The 19,320-nt window shown below is 38.3% G+C and overlaps 1 protein-coding gene across 2 annotated transcripts in view; it reads right to left on the bottom strand.

Moving 5' to 3' along the window:
* The window catches only part of LOC149068887 (uncharacterized), a 42,431-nt gene that overhangs the window by 14,692 nt on the left and 8,419 nt on the right, over window positions 1–19,320 (bottom strand). The window contains exons 1-2 of one of the 2 annotated variants that reach the window (XM_089250859.1): window positions 11,013–11,099; window positions 2,493–2,611 (exon numbers count right to left, since the gene is read on the bottom strand). In XM_089250859.1, the coding sequence (XP_089106985.1) occupies window positions 2,493–2,598 (106 nt within the window). In that variant the 5' untranslated portion in view covers window positions 2,599–2,611; window positions 11,013–11,099. Of the gene's footprint in view, window positions 1–2,492; window positions 2,612–11,012; window positions 11,100–19,320 lie in introns of those variants that run through there. The other variant, XM_089250858.1, reaches the window with a different exon arrangement.

Below are 19,320 nucleotides of genomic sequence, written 5' to 3'. Positions count from 1 at the left end.
CAACGAGCAAGCTGACCAACTTGCTAAAGAAGCCGCTAATCTTCAAACTCCAGGTGAACACCCATGGCCAAGGAGCTTCGGTCAACGCTTATTGCGTGAGGATCTGTTGAAGACGTGGCAATGTAGTTGTAATTCTAATGCGGCCAAAGACGCCTATAAAGTCCAACGACGGGTCCGTTGGCACCATCATGTTTGGCCCAAAGAAAAGATAATAGTGGTAACAGAGCACGGCCCATTTCCAGTCTATTTCAAACGGTTTAAGCGCTCAACTCACTCTGCTTGTAATTGTGGAGCTTCTGGATCTCTCTAGCACTATGCAACGCAGTGTCCAATGACGTCTCAGTTTCACTTTGGCAAGATGCCAGAGTCTTATACCTTAGCCAGGAAGATAAGGACCCTTCGTAGTCCTACGAACTTCCACCGCCTCATAGGTCTTGTCAGGTTTCTGGAGCAGAACGTTCACCATATGCACGACAAAACCAGAGGAGCACGTGAACCGAGAGGAGGCACCGACCCGACGTATGTGCCATCAAGGGAGAGTGCAGCAGTCAATTGAGACAGTACGATTTGCGGCCAAGACTGAGAGGAGTTACTGACGTCACGCATCCGCCCTCGCGCGAGAGAGCGGCAGCCAGGCGAGGATATACAACTTGCGGCCTAGACGACGGCGGACCTACAACTACTGAAGACCGATACCGACAATCGAACTGATATGTGGGAGCTGGACAATGGATGACTGTGATTAGCTGATTTACCCTGCGATTCGAAATTTTATATTTATTATTGACAATCATTCGATTAACTGACGATGGCCAGATTCTTATGGGAGGGCTATCATCGCATAATCTTGTTTATAATTTTGATTGTCTATTGGCGTTTGTTGTTTCGATTTTAATCTCCTGATTTTAGATTGACGATCGTCTTCATATAGATTTTGAGGCCACAATGTTTTGTTGTTTATAATAAAACTTTCCGGATACACCCATCCTCCGGGAACGATTCGATATCTCTATGAGATGGGAAGCGGGGTGTGTCCGGTCTTCAAAGGTCAAAGCCAGATCTCAAGGGTGGGGGGGGGGGGGCGAGTTCACATTTACGAATCTCTGGAAGGGAATGATTTTACTTTGAAAAAGCTCAATAGAAGACTTGTCTATATTTATATATTTAGGACGTGTTTATTTCGGAAACTCGGGCAAGGAGAGGACACACGTGACGAGGACGACACACGTGAGGGGTAAGTCTACATTTGCGTAAGCTCAAGGGAATGTGTGTGTCATCGCTTAACCTTGTTTGGTGATTGAATGAATAAAATTTTCATATATCTTAAATCTACATTAAAGGAACTCAAGGGAATCTACATTGAAGAAGAAAGAAGATTTACATTTAGAAAACGCGGGGAAATTGAATTTCTCATTTACGAAAGTGAGGAGTATCGATGCAGCTCTCAGGGAAGTACATATTAAAGCAAGCTCATAGAGATGGCGAGTTCACACTTACGAAGCTCACAGGGAATCTAGTTTTCCTTCAAGAAGATCAATGGAAGGAGTGTCCCCATTTAGAAAGACCCAGAAAGTAGAGTACGTACAACCATTCACGAATGTCAGGGAAGAAACTAAACTTTATTAAGGAACTCAGGCAAGTAGATGATGCCTTTACAAAGCGTGTGGAAGATGAGTTTACACTAACGAAGCTCAAGGGACATCTGCATTGTAGAAGCTGCTTAATGAGGGGTGTATTTATATTTAAAAAGCTCAAGTGGGGAGAGCGTATACTTAAAAAAAGTTCGGGGGGGGGGGAGTGTCCACATTTACGAAGATTAGGAGGAGAGTTCACATTCATATGAAGTTCAGGGGAAGAGTCCACATTTATAAAGTTCAGAAGGAGAGTTCACATTTACGAAGTTCAGGGTAAACTAGTATACATTGACGAAAATGAGGAGGGTCAAGCTAGAACTCAAGAAGCTTACACATTGAGGAAGGTCACGGGGGCAAGTTCACATTTACGAAGCTCAAGGAGGAAACGAGTTTACCTTGAAGAAGCTCATTAAAAGACTTGTCTATATTTAGGGAGATCAGCCGGGTAAATAAATTTACGAAGCTCAGGAGAAACGTGTTAATTTAGGAAACTCGGGATCGGGAAGGGAGTGGACACAATAATGAAGGTCATGAGGCGATGAGTCTACTTAACTCGAGAAGCTCAAGGGAATTTACATTAAAGGAGCTCACAAGGAAATCAAGATTGTGTGAAGTTACCTGATGAGAGGGAGGGAGTGTTTAAATATTTAGGAAGGTCAGGGAAGGCAATTTAACATTTACGAAGCTCGGAGGCTCTCCATGGAAGCTCTCTTCACACAATTACGAAGTTCGGAAGCTGTCAACAGATTTAAGAAGCTCGGAAGCTCTCTTCCCATTTATGAAGCTCGTAGGAATTTTTTTTTTAAATAACTATGAAAACTGAGATATAGTAATACCAGTATTATATTAATTACTCACCAGCTATTTCAACAGGGATTATTTTCACACCAACTGGTAAATAACTTCTCAGATCTTCGACGAGGTTCGGGAACTTGGACATGACGTACAGATCCGGCAAATTCATGTTCGGTTACTCTCTGACATGAAAATAGTGTTGAAACGCACAAGAGAAATTAGATATTGCTTAATTACTGCATGTATGAATGTAAGAAAACAATTCAAATTTCTTAAGAAATTTTAATGGTAGAGATTAGCGAATAGAGTATAAATCCTATGAAATCGAACACTTTCTTATATATTGATATAAAAAAAAAACTACTCTTCACAGAGAGTAGTCAAGTCTATAACATTTACGCTTCACGCATAGTAGAAACAGGAAAAATTACTGTTTTCCCTCCAAATTCGGTCGAGACAGATGGCAGCACTCGTTGAACACATCACAGGCGTTCCTCAGAAACAAACTTCGCGTCAGATATACGTTACATTTCGACATGAACCAATTCGTTAGGACGGATCAGTAGAACCTCTCAATAACGGACACCCGCCAAAAATTTTGTCCGCTAACGAGGAGTGTCTGGTAATGGGGAAGGTGCGATATACAGTGGAACCTCGTTTTTATACGACTTTCACAATTATACTACGTTCGACTTCCGTCACGATTGGTTCCTACACCCCCAGCCCGGGTGGGCCCCATGCGTTGAAACAGCACTGCCTGGGATCAGAAAAGTGTCCGTTAACGGGGAGTGTCCGTTAGGGGAAGGTTCCGGTGTATTACGAGATGCATGAGGGGTTTAATAGTGGTATAATATGAGCTTTTCAAGAACGTTATTCGATTTGTAATTTTGAAACATACAATTTGTAATGAAGCTCATGATTAGTTTGAAAAAAATCACTCAAGTTGTCCACGACAGTCACAGTCATTTGAGTGACTAACGCTCATCAAAAAGTTGAAGGTTCTTGCTTCAAAACAACATTAGTGTGCGTTTTGAATAAGGGAAGAGACATACCACTACTTTGTAGCAATATCCTTCACTAGTTTTGATTTCTCTAGATCTGGAACATTCAACTTGTTGCTCAAGAGCACCACGGTGCTCCCTCGAAGCACCAAGAATGCTCAAAGCTCGTGTCTGATATCTTGCTCGCGAGCTTTCGACAGCAACTGAATACTCTGTACAAATTGCACATTCAAGGACTACAACAATTATCCTGATATCAGACATTTGTCAAACTTGTCGAAAGGATGAGTGGTCGTCTTTTAATGACGGCAGTGCTCATGACTCGAAAAAAAAATTGAAGACCCCCCTCCCCCCTCTGCTCTAGACCAGATATCTTCAACCCGTTGCTCGCGAGCACCACGGTGCTCTCTGAAGCACCCAGAGCGCTTGTACAGCGTTTTGTCGTGACGAGTTTTTTCTAATTCCAAAAGCACACATAAACGAACTCATTCACAGACGATACAAAAATAAATACCAAAAAAGACAGAGTAATTAAAGCAAACCACGCACAATGCAGCTTTTTAAGGACATACAGTCGAATCCCGTTATATAAGAAACTCCAAAAGACCGTAGGAATCACTTCGTTATAACGAATTTTCGTTATAAAGGAATTCCAGGGTTTTGGTATTGTTCTTATGTTAATTTCTCTGAGAAATTAGAAAAGTGTTCGTTAAAACGAGACTTTTGCTATAACGGTATTCGTTAAAGCGGGATTCGACTGTATTTACTTTTATACGTATTATTTTAATTAATTTTTCAAAAATTTGATAGGGAATTTGCAAGTGTAAAAACTTTTTCGATGGTGTTGTCCAAAGACTTGGGAGTTCGAATCGAAGTGAAAACGTTGATTAATTGAAGTGTATACAGGCAGCGCCATGGGTAAAACAGGAATTAGGAGGCTCTTGGGACAAGAGTCCCCCAAAGCAGAATATGCCGAACAATCGGGAAGAATTTTAAGAAAAATGTAGAAAACACTATTATGGGAACTGCAGAACATTTCCAGTCAGTCGAGGGATCATTAGAGAACAATGCAAAACATTCTGCTTTGGGGCAAGAGTAAAAGATGTTAATTGGTCAGTCGCCAAACAAAGAATTAGTTTATCAAATGGAACCTCACCATTCCATTTTCTTGAATTTGTCTTCCCCATTTTTCTGGCAACCTGAGAAGAAGAGCAGTTCCTTTGTCCAGTGCCTCCAAAATGCGATACAATACAATACAATACAAATACAATGCCACAACAGGCAAATTGCCCAACGAGGTGGCTGACTTAAGAACATCATGAATCCCCGAGCCCCTACCTACTACTGCTACACCACACATGCACCCACCCACCCCCCCCCCCCCCCCGCGGAACCCCCCAACGCACAAAACAAAAACCACCCTACTCGTCAAACAACTTAATAGATAATGGGAGACAGCAAACCCGCGTCCACCCGCCTCGCTGATCTGGGCGCTCAAACCTTTTCAATAGATAACCGAAGATTTGCAACCGCCACCAAAAATGCAGATTTTGGACGGCTGGTGGCGGGTAAAAAAATCGCTACTACCCGCTAGCGGGTTGTCTGTGCGCTTACAGAATGAACCTATAGATGGTCGCTTCCTCCCCCCCCCCCTCCCCAATCGCAACCGCTAGCAACCGCCTCGCAGTCAGTTCTGGGCCGTAAAGTTAACAACGATTAAGCTTATTAACAAGTTCGAAGGCCTGATATTTCGAGCCTTCACAACAGAGGCGCTGACATGAAGAAATTAACATTAGGTGAAAAGAGAGCGCTGAAAGTTGCTGGCCGTCCCGTATATACGGGGCTGAAGCGCATACACAGGAAACAGAGGTCGCACTGCATTGTTTTTCTAAAAATTATTGGGGGGGGGGGGCTCAGCCGCGTTACAAAATTTATTGGGGGTGGGGGCTCAAATATCCTCCGCTCTTAGGTAACGGTGCCTTTGAGGAATCAAATAAATAATAGTAAAATTAACACACATACACACAAAAAAAATAATAATAAGGAATGAATGGAAAATTTCAAAGCCCCTGAGCCGGGTACCATTGCATTCTAATGCTAGGAATATGAAATTTCCTCCTTACAAATCAGGGATTCCCGAACTATTTACGTTAGCAGCACTCTTAGAAATTTTAAATACAGTATTTCAAGTAATGTTGAAGAGAGGTTAGAGGGTGAAATTTGTGCCCCCCCCCCTCTGGTCCGGCACCCTAGACACTTGACCCCCAGCCCTGTTTCCAGTATTCCTACACTTAGGTAGCCAAGGCCGGAACTAGGGAAGAAGGCAGTTTTCACAGGCGGAAATCTTGTGGGGGCTGGAGAACTGGAGAAACCGCGAGACACCCAGGCTCTGTCGCAAGAAGCAACGCAAGCACTTTGCCCCCCCCCCCCCGAGGGGGGGGCTGCTAATTCTGGGGGGGGGGGGAGACGAAAAATATCGTTTCGATCGATTTTTTAAGTGGAGAGGGTGAAAAATTACACAACTTTCCTCCCTCCACGACTAAAATGATCCTGTCTTCGTTGGACCGGGCTTTTGGACTGAGATCTTTCTCGGGGACCCCGATTTTTCACAAGGAAGTGCTTGGAACCTGTCGTAAGCGTAAACTTGTATTGGGCCAATGGGGTCGGGACCCCCCCCCCCTCAAAAAAATCGCATGGATACGTTTTCCACCCCTAGACTCGGAATAATCACGTCACGTCAGAACAGTGTGTTTCGGCCTTTATAGCTGTGCCATGTAAAAAGTGGCGATTTTTTCACAAAAATTTTTTTCCCGGCCATTTTACAGGATGCGACTTATTTATCGGAAATTTGCTGTAATTTTTTCTATGTTCCATTGTAAATTAAATTGGGGAATTTTTCTAAAAAGGATGTAGTATTTCTTTTACTTATGTTATTCAAAATTGTGTTTATTTCAAAATGAAGAATTATTCTCAAGGTTTTAATAGGATTCCTCCTTTCACGTTCACTTCTTTTTTACGGACGAATTTCTTTTTGTCCCGCCGGTGAACGCAAAGAGGTGGGGGGACGTAAACAGGGTATTTTACATACCCTGTTTACGTTCGCAGCACTGTTAGAAATTTCAAATGTCTTGCGGCATCTCAGTCGATCTCGAGGAGGCATTTCGATGCTTCCCCCCACCGACAATAAAATGATCTTCACTCCTAGTTACAGCCCGTCCGTGGCATCTAGTGGCGTGTTTACCGGGGGGGGGGGGAAGCACTCAGCTGGCTATAAGCAGGGCCATGGACTCCCACATACTGGAGAAGGGCTTCTAGCCTGGGATCTTTGGCGGGCCCTCGAAGACAGACTTTTCACAGGTAATGGGTTCACTATAATGGATTCATAGCGTGAAAAACTAAAAATGATGGTAACCGTCCTAGGCTCGAAACTAGGCTGGGGCAACCGGGATAATGCTCCAGGAACCTGAGCCAAATGGGTGGCGCCCCAACAAAAGAAATTTATACTTATTTTGCACATTTCTTAAAATCTTTGACGGTTTCTTATTCTGCAAAATGAGAAGAGGGGATGAACCCCCCTTTTTTTTAGTATAACCCTTTCAAGATAGCCCCTCCCCCCATGAAAAACTATGCACCGGGACCCCGAGAAGGCTCGCTACGGCCCTAGCCCCCAGGGCTGGAGCATGTATTATGTAGGGAATATAGGGAATATGTCACCTGGAGGCATCCGTCCATATGGGGACCCCCTGCTGATCCCGAAAACTATATTCTTCTTGACAAGGTCAAGGCTTTAAAAGCTTTTGTGCTTAATGGATGGCCATCAGTGAAACAGGGATGCCGACATAGATGATCCTAATTGGAATATAAAGAAATTACGGTGGTGAAGAAAAATCTGCTATAGTCAGGGTTTGTGATTCTGCAAAATAAGAATAGCTTTGTTTGGAACCACTTGAAATAAAATCCTTGTTTTTCCTTGTTGAAACCCCCCCACAAACGTTGAGATAGGCAGTTCCACAGTATTTTATGGTTTGTGTGGACCACATTCGGTTGTGCATGTACCATTTACACATTCTTGATAAATTTATACATTTTGCATTTAAGCATTTTCTTCAATGATAATTTAAGCATTTTCTTCAATGATAATTTAAGCATTTTCTTCAATGATAATTTAAGCATTTTCTTCAATGATAATTTAAGCATTTTCTTCAATGATAATTTAAGCATTTTCTTCAATGATAATTTCAGCATTTTCTTCAATGATAATTTCAGCATTTTCTTCAATGATAATTTCAGCATTTTCTTCAATGATAATTTCAGCATTTTCTTCAATGATAATTTAAGCATTTTCTCCAATGATAATTTCAGCATTTTCTCCAATGATAATTTAAGCATTTTCTCCAATGATAATTTAAGCATTTTCTCCAATGATAATTTAAGCATTTTCTCCAATGATAATTTAAGCATTTTCTGCAATGATAATTTAAGCATTTTCTGCAATGATAATTTAAGCATTTTCTTCAATGACAATTTAAGCATTTTCTTCAATGACAATTTAAGCATTTTCTTCAATGATAATTTAAGCATTTTCTTCAATGATAATTTAAGCATTTTCTTCAATGATAATTTAAGCATTTTCTTCAATGATAATTTAAGCATTTTCTTCAATGATAATTTAAGCATTTTCTTCAATGATAATTTCAGCATTTTCTTCAATGATAATTTAAGCATTTTCTTCAATGATAATTTCAGCATTTTCTTCAATGATAATTTCAGCATTTTCTTCAATGATAATTTAAGCATTTTCTTCAATGATAATTTCAGCATTTTCTTCAATGATAATTTCAGCATTTTCTTCAATGATAATTTAAGCATTTTCTTCAATGATAATTTCAGCATTTTCTTCAATGATAATTTAAGCATTTTCTCCAATGATAATTTCTGCATTTTCTCCAATGATAATTTAAGCATTTTCTCCAATGATAATTTAAGCATTTTCTCCAATGATAATTTAAGCATTTTCTGCAATGATAATTTAAGCATTTTCTGCAATGATAATTTAAGCATTTTCTTCAATGACAATTTAAGCATTTTCTTCAATGATAATTTAAGCATTTTCTTCAATGATAATTTAAGCATTTTCTTCAATGATAATTTAAGCATTTTCTTCAATGATAATTTATTCAGAATCTTTAAATCGAGTTTTTGTTAAGAAATTTATGCAACTAAAAAAACTATTATTTTTCTAATTTAAAACCTGATATATATGACTCAATATATGAGAGTAAAATAAATCTTAAATAAGTGAAATGTAATTTGATTTTGAGGGAAATATATACACTGTATCGTAAAATATAAATAAATACAGAGCTTGACAAATCAGAAAAAAATTTAGGCACCAGCCAAATTTCGTAGGAGCCAAGAATGGTTTTTTTTCACGACGAAAGTGTCTTAAATAATATTTTTTCGACCTTTCTGGGAATTGATGACATTCTTAGAATAAGACAACCATAAGTATTCTTTATGGGCATTGTATAATATTTTGTCATGTGTATATATTGTTTATAATTTTTATTAATTGCATTTTTAATTGGGTTGCTGTATTTTTGAAACATATGACATCCATATTTTTATGGGTATCTTTTTATTAGCCACCTCGTTGGGCATTTTGTCTGTTGTGGCGTTGTATTTGTACAGTACATTGGAGGTATTTTGTACTCATCTGATTCCAGAGCTGGTGCTTTAGAAGCATTTGGTGATTCAGATTATGCAAGGGATTCTGTGTCAAGGAGATCAACCTCAGGAATGGTCTTTTTATGCAGCAGTGGCGCAATAAGGGTGGCATACAGTTTAGACCCCTTCAAAAAGTCGCCAACTGTGGCACCTCGGAGACGTTTGTTTATTTTCGCTGCGCTTGCCTGCTTCAACTGGATTACACTGCCTTCTCTGTCTGCTAGGGCTTTAATCCTGTTTAGTGAAATAATATTGCCATGTTTCCGGTTGTGGTGAAAACAGAGTTGATATTTTCAGTCGAGGGGCGAAGTCGTTTGCGCACCTGTATTAGTAGTAGTCGGAAACAGGTTTTATATTACGTTATACGCGCGAAAATATATATTTTCAATATACATTGTATTGTGTAGTCATTTTTTTTAATATTAATAGTCGGAGTTGAGGCGTCATGACAAAAAACAAAATCACATATACGGTTATAGCTGTAGGAATTTTACTACGTTCCCCCTTTTACGTCTTATCTGAATATTCGCATGCAGCTATGTTAGCGATTGGACGAAACGTTTTCTGCGCTAATGCATTGTTGAACTACGTGCCATTTCACTTCCATCGCGCGTTGTTGCAGGATATTCTGCTCACACAGTCGCGTTTCAGCACCTATTTTTTTCAATTCTTGGCGGTGTTAAGTAGCTTCTGCGTTGGGACGAGGCCTAGTAACTTCATACCCCGCGGAAGTTATTTTTGTGGTGATTTTTTAACGTATTTTCGTGACTTTTTTTTTTCTAAATTCGGTGGTATGAGTTTACCGCCCATTCAATTCGGTGTGGATTATTTCGATTTATAACGTGAATTTTGGATTATTTTACGTGTATTTGCCCTAAGGATTATTTCTATGTCTGTCTGTGCGGTGGAGGAATGAGGATGGGGGGGGGGGGGGAACAGGTGAGAAGCGGTTGAAAAAAAACTTCTGCATTCTTCGCGGGGTTACGGTAGACTTGGCACTTCTTGGTGCCAAGGCAGGGTGCCTATACTGCTTTCTCACCTCACCCGAGTCCCCTGGGACAATGTGCTTACATCACCTAGTGTGACAGAGAGAGCTTGGGTGTCTCTCGGTTCCTATTACTATTATATATAAGTAACCAGATACACTGAAATACTATTATGGTAGTAGTATAGTATAGTATAGAACCGAGCACGCCCAGGCTCTGTCGCGTTTGCGAGTACTATTATGGTGTTTTATATTTCGGTTATGATTAGAGTGACCATATTTTAGCAAGAAAAATACATTATTAAAAAAGTAATGGTCCATTATGGAGTAACGGACTCAGAACAAGAAAGCGACGCAGAAAATTGATCATTCGCATATACAAATGCAAGTTTAAACATGCAAAATTGCATTATACGTTCGTTATATCCGGAGATTCGCTATAAGAGGTGTGCGATTTGAAGAAGATATGCAAGGGCGTACCCAGGATCTGAACTAGAGGGGGCGGGGCGATTGTACCGATACTAAATTGATACGTATGTGCTGTGTGCCAATTACTACACTAACTTCCTACTCTATCCTTCTGGGGGGCGCAGCGGCCCCCTCTGCCCCTCGATGGGTACGCCCATGAAGATATACAGTAGGGCCTCTCAAATCCGAACTTTTGGGGATGTAGGTAATTCCGGATTAGGGAATCTTTCGGATTATGGATCCACTTTTGTTTATTTCCCAATTTTTCATATTTAAATCAGTAACATACCTCTTAGAGCACTTTAATTCATATTTTCCTTTGAAAGAAAATTAATAAAGGGAAATGCATATGCGTATAGTAACATAATTTTCATTTAAAACCATAATTTCAAATTTACGTACCGTTACTGGTTCCAATTCCAATTATACGGGGTTCTTCTTCTTCGGCTATTCCCCGATTGTTACTCTTTTTTAGGCTGAAAGGAGGACAAGACTCAAGTCGCAGATACGGTAGTTTTGATCCAGGTGCACGCGCATGCGCAATATGAGAGGGTTACTTTTCTTCGAGTTTAAAGTGTGTCTCCGGCTGTTACGTGCGGCAACTTATCGCCAAACACCAGGATTCATTAACGATTTCGCTTTTATTTTGTCATGGCTGCTCGCGCGGTAATATTAACATGATATATTATTTAATAGTAATATAATGACTACTTTATTATTAAATATAGGCCGAACTCCCGCTGGCCTGCGGCCCGCAAACGGCTTCGCCCCCCCCCCCACACCGGAATCTCGTTACGCTCGGACGTCGCTTCGCTTCTCCGGCCGTTAAAGGGGGGCGACCCTTGTCCCCGGACTGAAAATATCAACTCTGTTTTCACCACAACCGGAAACATGGCAATATTATTTCACTGAAATGCAAGATAATTCCAGACTGATGAAAGTGATACTTTCAAAATTAATTAAAAAGCGATAATTCCAGAATTAAGGAAAGATGTAATTCCAAAATTAATGAAAGAAAAATCCTAGTATTATTTAGAGATAATTCTAGAATTAATTAAAGAGGTAATTCCAGCATTAATGAAAGATAATTTCAGATTGAAGAAAGTGATAATTCATAAATTATGAAAGCGTTAATTCCAAAATTAAGGTAAGATATAATTTCAGAATCAATGAAAGAAATAATTCCAGCATAAATAAAAGAAATAATTTCAGTATTAATGAAAGAAATAATTAATAAAGGAAATAATTCCAGCATTAATGAAAGAAAATTCCAAAATTAATGAATTAAAATTCCAGAATTAATGAAGGAAAATCTCAGAATTAATGAAGGAAAATCTCAGAATTAATGAAGGAAAATCTCAGAATTAATGAAGGAAAATCTCAGAATTAATGAAGGAAAATCTCAGAATTAATGAAGGAAAATCTCAGAATTAATGAAGGAAAATCTCAGAATTAATGAAGGAAAATCTCAGAATTAATGAAGGAAAATCTCAGAATTAATGAAGGAAAATCTCAGAATTAATGAAGGAAAATAATTTTAATTTTATCTGAGATTTGGATATTTGAAAATGAGATTAATGTATATAATATTGAAGACTTTGATAAATCTTATTGTTGCAGAGATCAATCTAGATCAGGAGGTGTATATTGCAAACTGCCGAATATGTATTGTTACGTAGTAATCAGTTCAATCTCTCTATTTTAGCTGTTTATCGTTCGCATGCTTATGCAATCGAGTATTTCAATAATGAATTCATGGGTTTGATCCAGCACATTACTGCTGATAATCTGATACTAATAGGTGACCTGAATATTGATATTCTATCTGATCAACCGTACATCATTGATTTTTTAACCAATCTCTCTGAAAATGAATTGATCTCTCTATACGGTGAACCAACTAGAGTCACTGCAAATACTGCAACATGCATTGATCATTTACTTGCTCGTTGTTCTCCAAAACATATGGATGTTGTATCAGGCATTTTTAAATGTGATGTTACAGATCATTATGCAGTTGTGTGCAGGGTTAACTTTACTTATCCACATAATTTAAATCTCAAGGAGACACATTCATTCAACTCGTTCAATAAAATATAAAGCGGTTTGTAATTTTCTCCCGAACTATAAATTTTTTTGTTCTTCTGATAATCTAGACATTCGATATAATAGTTTCGTATATGCTATAGATTCTATTAAGCAAAATTTTAGTTTCAATAAAAACCAAAGGTACAGGAAGCCTTAGGTCGATGATCCGATTTATGAATTAATTCTTCTCAAAGAAAAACTTTGGAAAAAGTGCCGTGTAGGCATCCTTTTGATGAAATTTATAAATGTGAATATAAATCAGTTGCTCGAAATCTTAAATTGCAAAAAATAAATATCTCTGCACTGAATTTAAAAAAATGCAACACAAGTAGAAAACAATGGTCTTTCATAAATAATTTAACTGGTAGTATTTCTAAGAATGTGTTGCCTGATAGCACTGACGATAACATTTCAGCTGAAAACTTTAATTCTCATTTCAATAATATAAGCTGTAACACCTTCATTGATGTAAATACTGTTGATTTTAAAAAATTCTTAACCCAATCTTCAACTTCATTTTTCTTTCATCCACTTGAGGGCTCTGAAACACTAAGCGTTGCAAATTTAATCTGTAGAAAGAATACTCTTCGGATTATGATGGGATTAACACTAAGATTTTAAAATCTTTGTTTTAATAACGTACAATTTCTCACAAATTTTATAAATAATTCCATCACTCATAATAGCTTCCCTTGTTCATTAAAAGGTGATACTGTGATTCCCATTTTCAAATCTGGGGATAACATTAATTAAGCAACTATCGTTCTATTTCGATTTTACAGATTTTTTTTAAACTGATAGAATCCTCAATGAAAATCAGACTTGTTAGTTTTTTACTTAACAACAATTTCTTTGCTCCTAATGAATATGGATTTTTGCAGGGACGCAGTACCGAATATGTGCTTTACTAAACTTCTGCAAATTTACATACAGAAGCATCGATAGAAATAAACAAACTGTAGCTATTTTTCTTGATATCTCTAAGGCATTTGACTCCGTAAATCACGAAATTTTACTTAGTAAACTGTATTATGCCGGTGTCTGGGGTGAACCACTTCTTTGGTTCAGATCTTACTTAAGAAATAGAACACAAAATGTTAAAATTAACAATTCATTTAGTTCTTACTCGAACATCGGTAGAGGAGTTCCTCAATGATCCATTTTGGGTCCATTGCTTTTCATTATTTTCATCAATGATTTTTGTACTTTAAAACTTTTCGGTAAAATTATTACATACGCCGATGACTCTGTAATTCTTTATTCATGCGACCATAAATTTACATTGATATCTCAAATTGAGAAAGATCTTCTAATTATTAACGATCGGTTTGCTTAGAACAATATGAGGTTAAACCTTGACAAAACGAAATTTATGTACTTTTGCCTCAGGGGAAGTTCCAATTCAAATCTTGTTCTCAAATCTCATGAAACAAGTTGTTCACTTCATGCTTGTAATTGTCAATGTCTAGGAGAGGTCTTCTCGTGGAAATATCTCGGTATCTACGTTGATTCTAATTTGAAATGGAAACCTCATGTTGAATTCCTCACGAAAAAACTCAGATTTTTCTTGTATAAGTTTTACCATTTGCGAAGAATTGTTCATCACACTTTTTTGCGCTCTGTTTATTATTCCCGGGTTCATTCATCATTACAATACGGTCTACTTACATGGGACTGCGATTATAAGACTAACTTATTACCAATTGTAACCATTCAATTCAAGTTTCTGAAGTTTTTAGGGTACTCAACTTCAAAAATGACATTTCTTTATGTAATAAATATATCCTAAACCTACGACAACTTGTCTTCTATAAAGCAATAATTTTTCTGCACAGAAACAAAAATCTTTGCACACCCAAAATGAATGTTTCCTTGAGACGACCTCACAGTGGTCTTTGAGATTCCCTCACATAGAAAAAATATTTTTTGCAAACATTTTTTTTTTACATTGCTCCTAAAATTTATAACACTTTACATATTGAATTGCAAAATATAACACCGTTTCCTGCTTTTAAACGACGACTTCAACAATACATTGCTAACATACCAAATATTGAAACTTATTTTAATACTCAGACGTAAACTTATACATTTTGAAGTGTTTCACCGAAGCGATTTGCTTATTTTTTACAAATAAATTCCTGTCCGCCACAACTACTTTTTAATACTCAGTGCATATATTTTCTTGATTTGCTGATATGTATATTTTTTCATGCATGCATTTCTTTATTCTTTTTTTATTCTCGCGCTTTTAACATAGCAATACTAATTTCACTATTGACTTATAGTTTTAGCTTCATTATTTGTTGTCAGTACGGGTAACCAAGTTACCTCTTGTCACTCTCAGTGTATCAAAAAGTTACTTCAGTCTGTAACATGTTGTGCATGTATATATATATTTTTCCCCTTTCTTTGTATAAGTGAAAGTGAATAAATGTCTTTTTGAAAAAAAAAAAAATCTCAGAATTGATGAAGAAAAATTACAAAATTAATGAATAAAATCTCAGAAGTAATGAAGGAAAATCTCAGAAGTAATGAAGGAAAATCTCAGAATTAATGAAGAAAATCTCAGAATTAATGAAGGAAAATCTCAGAAGTAATGAAGGAAAATCTCAGAATTAATGAAGAAAATCTCAGAATTAATGAAGGAAAATCTTAATTAATACAGGAAAATTCCAAAATTAATGAAGAAAAATCTCAGAATTAATGAGATTTAGGAAAATTTAAAGGAAAATCTCAGAATTAATGAAGGAAAATCTCAGAATTAATGAAGGAAAATTCCAGAATTGATGAAGGAAAATTCCAGAATTGATGAAGGAAAATCTCAGAATTAATGAAGGAAAATCTCAGAATTAATGAAGAAAATCTCAGAATTAATGAAGGAAAATCTTAATTAATACAGGAAAATTCCAAAATTAATGAAGAAAAATCTCAGAATTAATGAAGGAAAATCTTAATTAATACAGGAAAATTCCAAAATTAATGAAGGAAAATCTTAATTAATACAGGAAAATTCCAAAATTAATGAAGAAAAATCTCAGAAATGAAGAAAAATCTCAGAATTAATGAAGGAAAATCTCAGAATTAATGAAGGAAAATTCCAGAATTGATGAAGGAAAATTCCAAAATTAATGAAGGAAAATCTCAGAATTAATGAAGGAAAATCTCAGAATTAATGAAGGAAAATCTCAGAATTAATGAAGGAAAATCTCAGAATTAATGAAGGAAAATCTCAGAATTAATGAAGGAAAATCTCAGAATTAATGAAGGAAAATTCCAGAATTGATGAAAGAAATTTTTCAGCATTTAATGAAAGAAATAATTTAATCTTTTTCATCTTTAGAGGAGAGGTCCCAATCCTTTTTTTTATCATTCAAACACAATATTTAGAGACCGAACTGTACATTTCTATGGGCAAATTGCCAGGCACGAACTGTTTCACCGAGTCACGTGATTTCCTTGCATTTGATGTCGCTGCCGTCGCGGCGGCTGGATGCTCCCTCCAGTAATATAAAGCTCGATGGTCGTATCCCTTTACGCTAGCGGTTCTCAACCCTTTTCAGTCCGCGTACCGCCGACCCCGAATCCTCCAGACTCCCTCCCCCCCAATCTGTTTCATCCATTACAGATTTCGAAAATTAAAAAGAAGGTACATGTTGAATTAAATTAAAGTCTAATTTTTCATTATTTAGCTTTTTATTTTTCAAGTAGCTTTTTTTTATTTTTAACAAATTAACACAAAGATTGGGAAAAAATTAATGTGATGTTTGGGACTGTATTGAATTACAAAGTTTTGAAAAATTAAGCTCAAAAGAGGATAAACACAAACTCCAATCCGGAGCTACGTTTATTTTTCTTCGTTATTTTTTTAAGTAAGTACACGAACAAAATGCCCGTTCAACAAGCTCCGTGCTAACAAAAACATGGCTTTTCTAGAAAGTTCAACGTATTCGTCACCGCAGCAAGCCCAAAAACTGACTAGGTTCATCATTCCGCCATCGAAAAGGATCTTCAGAGGGGTTATCTGATTCGAGCTCTAGCAATTTCTCCTTTTGTGGAATCGACAATGAAGCCGGTTCAAAATGGAATGGTTCTTTGAAAGGATTAGATGTCTACCGATCACCCATTTCCGGCTCTGAAAAATATTTTCCAAACGAGGATTTTAATCCTTCCAAGTGACCACCGACTGTTAAATTTAGCTTGGTTTGTGACAAGAAATCGTGAAGTGTTGCAAACACTTCCTAAAAAAAAAAGGCTACCCCCGTGCCGAATTTCAAACAGCCACGTCAGGACTTTACCCCCGGGACAACCACCTGACTTCGGTGTGCAAAAGCAAAGCGTTGTGAAGGACGTCCATGTCTTCACACAACAATTTAACCAACCTGTAGTTGGTAGGATTCACCTTGATAAAGTTGACAACTTCAACCGCTTCAAGAACGTTTCGGAAATTTGGAGGCAACGGTTTCGATGCAGGGATCTGTCTGTGAATACAGCAGTGAGTCCATTTCATTTTGGTAGCGAATTCTGCCACGCGTGCACAAAGACCTGAGTAGCAATCTTCCGTGGATTTTCCTCCATCTGAGTCGATCCCAATGCATTTTGGCCATTGAATACTTTTTTCAACGAAATAATGATTAATTGCTGCAAGTAAGTCTTTAACAGGCGTACGACCCCACCAATGGGTGACAAACAAAAAGATTTACTTCGAATTCTCTTTCAAGCGTACTTAGCAATTATAAGTACTGTAGTATAGAATATTGCGCAACGTCGGTACTTTCGTCGACTTGGATAAACAAAAAATTCAAAACCTTTAACGTGACTTATGACTGACATGTCCTATATTCTTTAAGACACCGTATTATTTGACAGAGGTATTGAACTCATTATAAGAGCACTTTCCTCCGCAAACATACATCTGACAGCATCTTTTCACCAATAGTGTAATTTTTTTCCTCGTCTCGCAATGTGATAGCTAATGTAGTTGGAGGTCTCGGTAGCTTTGGTAGAATCACTTTTGGAAGATTCAAAATATTTTTTCACGTTCACAGGTGCACGGTATTTCATTTTGGTGTTTTAGTCCACCACTGATCCATAGAGAGGCACCCGCACTAACGGTGCAGATCCCAGGAATAGAAAACGGAGCGGGAGTAACGCAGGAGTGTTTGTTGCAGAGCTGACAAAGTGACGGTCGTAACAGAAACCAGATGCCAGGAGTTAAGAAAAAGGGAAAGCCCGGTCAGGACAGTGACATGGAGAGGCAGGAGGTAACAACGACGAGCTGAGAAGAGAGACAACAAGCGCTGTTGAACTTTGTTCGTTTTTTTTTTAAATTCCCTTTTTCACACAACGATGACACAACACGGCACAGAGAAGGTGCCACTAGAGGAACCAGAAAAACAAGGGATCAGTTTCCTACAGTTTAATGCTGACAGAGCAAGAGGAGCAATGCTACAAATGGCTCACAATGCTGCAGCCATGGGAATAGACGTTATATTGGTGCAAGAACCTTGGAAGCATAAAGGAGCGGTCAGAGGAATCCCACAGGAGTGGAAAGTATGGTCCTCAAAGAACCTGAAAGCGACGGTCATCATAGCCAACAAGAAGATAGAGGGAGCAACCGTCAAAATTGGAGAACAATCGGCCACAGTTAGGGTGCGGGTGAGAGGAAAGGAGATTACATTATCCAGCTGCTACTCATCGCCATACGAGGAACTGGAAGAAGCACTCAACGAAATGAAGGAGACGATAAGGAGGAGTAAAGGAGTACCAGTGATCATAGGAGCCGACCCCAATGGTCATCATGAGGAGTGGAGGGTACAAAAAAAGTGACGACAGGGGAACAGCAATCCACGACATGACTATGGAGACGGGTCTTGACGTAGTCAACAAAGGGAATACAACACCGACATACGACCTTGACGGACGAGAGGGATGGCCGGACTTGACGATGGTAGTAAGCAGTAAAGCAGGAGAATTGAGCGGATGGAGCGTTGGAGACGAAATCACTGCAAGTTCACATAAGTATCTGCACTTCTGGTGGGGGAAAGAGAAACCAAGCCCACACAGAAGAACGTATAGTGCGTCTATCAAAAGGATCAATAGCTTCGCAAAAAAAGCTCAAAGGCAGAACACAACAGATGATAGACAATGTCAAGAAAATCGGAAATGTAGACCAACTGGACAGAATAACTGAACAAATAACGGTGGTGATAAAGCAGACGGCGGATAGGACCCTAGCAACCAGAGTGGCACCGAGAAAAAGGGAGGCACCGTGGTGGACCAGCTAGAGGTACAGAGGAAGCTGCTGACAGCCAAACTCCGAAGATGGAAGAGAAAAAGATGGAGTATAGGGTAGAATTCCGAAAACACAGACAGCGGTATACAATAAGCTGGTAAGACGAACTAAGACGGAAGAATGGAGGAAGTTATGCGGGAAAGCGGTAGACTCATTCGGGAACGTATATCATGCGACAGTCAAGGCAAGGAGGTCTACGGCCCAGATTCTAATGGGAGAGGAGGCAGAGAACATGGAAGAGGCATTGGAACAGCAGCTCCAAAGACTCTACCCGATACATGAAGAAGAGCAGGAATGACAGAACAGAGATAGAGGACAGGAGACAGC

The sequence above is a fragment of the Pholcus phalangioides genome, unplaced genomic scaffold, assembly GCF_987345545.1.
Source record: "Pholcus phalangioides strain wild (caught in Gottingen) unplaced genomic scaffold, Ppha-v1.0 ptg000024l_1, whole genome shotgun sequence".
Taxonomy (NCBI): Eukaryota; Metazoa; Arthropoda; class Arachnida; order Araneae; family Pholcidae; genus Pholcus; species Pholcus phalangioides.
This window is presented reverse-complemented; position numbering and strand designations above follow the sequence as displayed.